Source organism: Cryptotermes secundus, unplaced genomic scaffold, assembly GCF_002891405.2.
Source record: "Cryptotermes secundus unplaced genomic scaffold, Csec_1.0 scaffold159, whole genome shotgun sequence".
NCBI classification, from domain to species: domain Eukaryota; kingdom Metazoa; phylum Arthropoda; class Insecta; order Blattodea; family Kalotermitidae; genus Cryptotermes; species Cryptotermes secundus.
Genome location: NW_019725416.1, coordinates 172114 through 177439, shown reverse-complemented (window position 1 = coordinate 177439; position 5326 = coordinate 172114). Strand labels below are relative to the sequence as shown.

Genomic DNA, 5326 nt, shown 5'->3' with positions numbered 1-5326 from the left:
TTGTAGGTTGTCAATTTTAGAAACTTCTTTTATAAACTCAACGCGGCCATTTTGATTTATGTGAAACTTTATTATTATTAGCTACTGAGCTTCGATATTCACACTTGTCGCTATTTCCTTCAATGATACTGCAGTAACAATTACTGTAATGTATTTTCTAAAATATATCCCAGTGTCGTTCATTGAAAATCAACTGATGTTTCGGAGGAATATGTCTCCTCCATTTTCAAGGTCGAAGAGTAAGTCTAGCAAAATATCAGCGTGAATGCTGAATCCCAGGAGATAGAAATCTTCATAACCACCGCTGTGATAACCTCAAATCCTGCATATATGGCTCATTATATTAATTTCCTTCTGATGATGGTCACTAGTGACCGCAATACGTAAGGCTTAATTTTGTTCTATTACTGAAATAGTTATAACAGATGGAATTCTACTTTCTTGTATATTAACACACTGTAAAGGCCAAAATGTCTTATACTTGTGTGTTTAGGTAGCAAAGAGGAGGACAGGCGATTCTGAACTCAACGGTGACACTCTCCGAAAATAATCAGCTTGGCTTTTCCTCATGAATGGCTCTTTTGATTTGTTAATATTGTTACCAAAGAAAACTGCATAATGAGGAGCTTCATAACGTGTACTGGTCTCCAAGTATAATTAGAATGATCAAGTTAAGGAGGATGAGGTGGGCAGGGCATGTAACACGAATGGGAAGACGAGGAATGTATGTAGGATACTGGTGGGAAAGCCAGAAGGAAAGAGACCACTCGGAAGACCAAGGCGTACGTGGGGGGACAATATTAAAATGGATCTCAGAGAGATAGGATGAGATGGTATGGATTGGATTGATCTAGTTCAAGATAGGGAACAATGGAGGGCTCTTGTGAATATGGTAATGAACCTTCGTGTTTCATAAAATCCTGGGAAGTTCTTGAGTAGCTGCAGAATTAGGGGCTACTCAAGAAGGGCTCGGCTCCATGAGTAAGTAAGTATTGTTACCAAATATCTGACTTTTCCATATTTTCAAAGGAACTATTTTTTGTCTTGTCCTTGCCGACTAGACATGAACTCGTGCTTTTTGCTCTATGGTCTCCTTATTAGCATCTAATGCAACATCTGTCTTCTCTTTAGGATATGTGTGTTCTTCCCGAATTTTATGCAACCTGAAAGCTCATTGCCATTCTTATAAGAAGCTGCCTCGGTCTCCTTTCGTGAGATAAGTTTTCAGAACATATTCCTGTTTAGAATATATTTCAATATGGTAAAACTTCATACTTCTGAAATGTCTTTTTTCAGGACCTTTTCGTACAGCTTCGCTTTATGCCTGTAGATTCAGTACGTTGTGAACTAACGTTAAAGGTTCGACCACACAGAGCGCTACGTACGCTATGTTCGCTATACAAACAGAAAAATATCTCCCTTTATTGCCAATGTGACTGACCACACAGACTTCCGTACGCTACGTACGCTATGTTCCCTATGTTAGCTGCGTCGCAGAGTGTACACAACGTATGTAGCGAACATAGCGGGCATAGCGTAGCGCTCTGTGTGGCCGAACCGTAAGACAGGCATGGAAGACCATGAGTCGTAGCATTTTACTCTGTACGAACCAGACATCTTGTAACGAAATGAGTGCAGTTAATATCTTTAATTGGTCCCGTTACGTCCCAGAGATCAGATAAGGAACCTTCTACTTTTTTTACATTTATTTCGATCGTCAGATAATGAATATTTAGAAACAGGCCTACTTTACTACGTCGGAATTCGATTCTTTATGGCTATGTAAAGCATTTTTGTTGTTTCTTTCTATTCGTTATATTGTCTTGTAGTTTTATTGCATTCAGAATGATGCAAAGAATACCTGGACGTTTCCATTGCCGAGAAAATGAGTGTGTTCCTTGAGTTATTATAATAGAAGAGCTTTCATTGTTTCTGCATTCTTTAATTATTTTTTGTGCAGTCCACGATAATGGCTGCTCGAGTCGTCGTTGATGTTGAAACAGTCCTCGTGCTGCCATCTAGGGAGAACGCGTAGAATTATTTGATATTCTGCAGGTGTAGGCTGTCAGATGTTATTGATATGGACCAGTTATCTCATCAAACCGTCTAGCCTGCTGGGTACTGTGGGACCTATATACTGCTGTGATGGTAATCGGATAGAAAGGATTGTAGCAATTAATTTAGGGTTGTAGTCACCAGTTATCACTCTCGCAGACTACATTTGCATTTGCCGCTCCTAAATTTTTATGAAAACTTCGTTATGTCCACATATATATATATTCTTCTGCGTTATTTTTAAAATGCGCTTTACTTTCTGTCAATATCTATGTATAGAGAGATGTACAGATACGTATATAGCGTGAAATACTCTTACCTCTGAGAATCGAACTAGTGCTTTATTTTTACCGATATTATGCAACAATATCAGTAGTTCTAGTGGTAGCAGTAGTAGCAGTAGTAATGTTGGTGGTAGTGATGGTAGTAGTAGTAGCACCAAAAGTGTTACTAGTGGCAGTGGTACAGTGGTAGTAGTAGTACCATCAGAAGTGTTACTAGTGGCAGTGGTAGTATTAGCAGTACTGCTAGTGGTGGTGGTGGTTATGGTAGTGGTAGTACTACTACTACTACTACTAGTAGTAGTAGCAGCAGCAGAAGTGTTACTAGTGGCAATGGTAGTAGTAGCAGTAATGCTAGTGGTGGTGGTGGTTATGGTAGTGGTACTACTACTACTACTAGTAGTAGTAGTAGCAGCAGAAGTGTTACTAGTGGCAATGGTAGTAGTAGCAGTAATGCTAGTGGTGGTGGTGGTTATGGTAGTGGTAGTACTACTACTACTACTAGTAGTAGTAGTAGTAGCAGCAGAAGTGTTACTAGTGGCAATGGTAGTAGTAGCAGTAATGCTAGTGGTGGTGGTGGTTATGGTAGTGGTAGTACTACTACTACTACTAGTAGTAGTAGTAGTAGCAGAAGTGATGCTAGTGGCAATGGTAGTAGTAGTAGTAGTAATACTAGCGGCAGAAGTGTTGCTAGTGGCAGTGGTAGAAGTAGCAGTAATGCTAGTGGTGGTGGTAGTAGTATTGATTTTTAATATACAAGTCAGACGTTGACTATCATCAAATCATAGTAATGAACATGACGGTATGGACGTTGCGATACGATTCGTTCTCCTGTAAGATAGGTTAGTCCTTCTTTTGATTTTGCAGGGTCTGTTCTTCGGAAAAAGACATTGCTTTAGTTTTCTTTGTTAACTTAAACAGTGATTTTTGAAACTTCATTTTTAACGATAAGGAACCAACTTCTATCGGCTGAACAGCAATAATGTAGGCATATTTTCTAATTATTTTCTCTACAGTGCTTTAAATCTTGCACAACTACCTACCACCATAATAGGTTATATCTTAATATTGTGGCATGACGCCTGAAAGCCAGAGTATAAGTTCATTGCTAGGCAACGACTCTGTAAAGAGGTTCCCCCAGCAACGAATACGTAAGCAAGAATCGAAGTACTGTTGTGCTATAACGATTGAAACGGTGTTTTCTATTGGGTCCGTCCAGAGATTATATAACTAGAATCCCAGGCCAACTGGAAGAAAACTCGTCTGGAGGCGGGGTCGAATACCTCCACCGTGACCCTTCGAGTCGTAGGAGGCGACGAAAAGGGAAGTCTCATATCTGAGACAGTAAAATATTGTCGCGAGTCCCAAGGGAATCGGACCGGAGAAAGACTGCACTGCAAGAGCCAGAAGCATATACAAAAGACAGGCTCGTCCTCTCGTCAAAGAGGGCGCCCAACATAAACAAGACCGTAACTGTCAGACAGTAATAAACATCTGGTCATGAGCCCCAGATGGGGCTCGATACCAAGACTTACTGAGTGACTGACCGTTAGTCGCAATGTGACTTTGACTTTGAACTGGAAGAAGAATTGAGGAAGTCACTTCAGATGCCAGTCGAAGATGACTGAGAAGAGGTGGCAAGAAAGGAATTAGGCTGTTCACGTGTGCTGCAGTTGCAGTGGGAATGGTATAGTTAATGTGTTGAAACCCGTTGCCAAGATATGGCTGTGTAGATCAGCGATAGCGCTGTATTAAGTGTAGTTTCCAGTAGTGTGTGCAGCTGATCAATAGATCCAATCATCCAATTCAAAACCCGTCTAATATTCACACACCCCATAACACGTGACAGTATTTATTTCCAGGTTTAACGCAATTTCCATGGAAGTTTCAACGGCTGAATGGTTATTTTCATACTGTCATAGAGAGCAAGAAACATAAAACGGTAGCATGGCTTTATAATTTTACAGACAGAATAAATACAACTTCTAGCCTATGTAACACAGTAAATTCTGAAGTCCTGCATTGATTCTGTTCTCTCAGTCTTGATAATTTATGCATACAGAATGACGTGATAAAAATTACACAACAAATTTCAATCGGTAACCCCGAAGGGAAGAAACCACTTGGGAAATCAAGGCTTAGGGGAGAGGACAACATTATAGTTGGTTGAGGCAATATGCTACAAGCCAGAAGGTCGCGGGTTCAAGTCCCGATGAGGTCATTGGATTTCTTTCAGTTGACCTAATCCTTCCAGCTGCACTATGGCCCTAGGGTCGACTCAGCCTCTAACAAAAATGAATAACAGTAATCAATTAAATAATTTTCCTGGGGGGTTAAGCGCGGCCAGCGCGTAAGGCTGACAACCTTACAGCCATCTTTGAGCCGATTGTGTAGAAAATGTGGGAACCTCAACATCTCACAACCCTATGGGCCTTCACGGCCTGTTACAAGGATAGCTTTATTTACTTTACTTACTTTACGTATAATAAGTAATTATGATGTAGGGACTGGATTCATGTGGCTCAGGATATGAACCAGCGCCAGATTCTTGTGAACATAGAAATAATCCTTCGGTCTGCATAAAATTCGATGAATTTATTGACCGTCTGAGCGCATAGTACCCTCTCGAAGGCTCTTTGCTTGATGGACTATTTTATTTACATTTACTCCTTTCTTTTCCTTACATATTTTTGGATATGTTATCAATAATATTACGAAGAATCCTGAACAGTAATGGTACATGATAAGGCATACGGCTCTCACTGCTGGACATGTTGAACTGTCTGGGAATTCTAGCAGAGATCTTGGCTTTCTGAGATCTCTTCGTATTGCATTAGTGTGCCGCTCTCTCTCTCCCTCCAAAATTATGGCAACCTACGTCTCAGTAGCGGGTCTACATCTTACGATTATGCCCTTATATTGTTTATGCCTTAAACTTGTGTCACAGTACCTGTAGTGGCAGTAGCAGTGGCTTGACTTTAAATAATCTT

At 40.4% G+C, this 5326-nt stretch overlaps 1 protein-coding gene across 1 annotated transcript; it reads left to right on the top strand.

Annotated features, from left to right (window-relative positions):
- Positions 1 to 1969: 1969 nt before the first annotated feature.
- On the top strand, positions 1970 to 3088 carry LOC117282226 (uncharacterized protein DDB_G0271670-like). The gene is made up of 2 exons (XM_033751022.1): positions 1970 to 2031; positions 2524 to 3088. The coding sequence occupies exons 1-2, from the start codon at positions 1970 to 1972 to the stop codon at positions 3086 to 3088; spliced, it is 627 nt and encodes a 208-aa protein (XP_033606913.1).
- The last annotated feature ends 2238 nt before the right edge of the window (positions 3089 to 5326 follow it).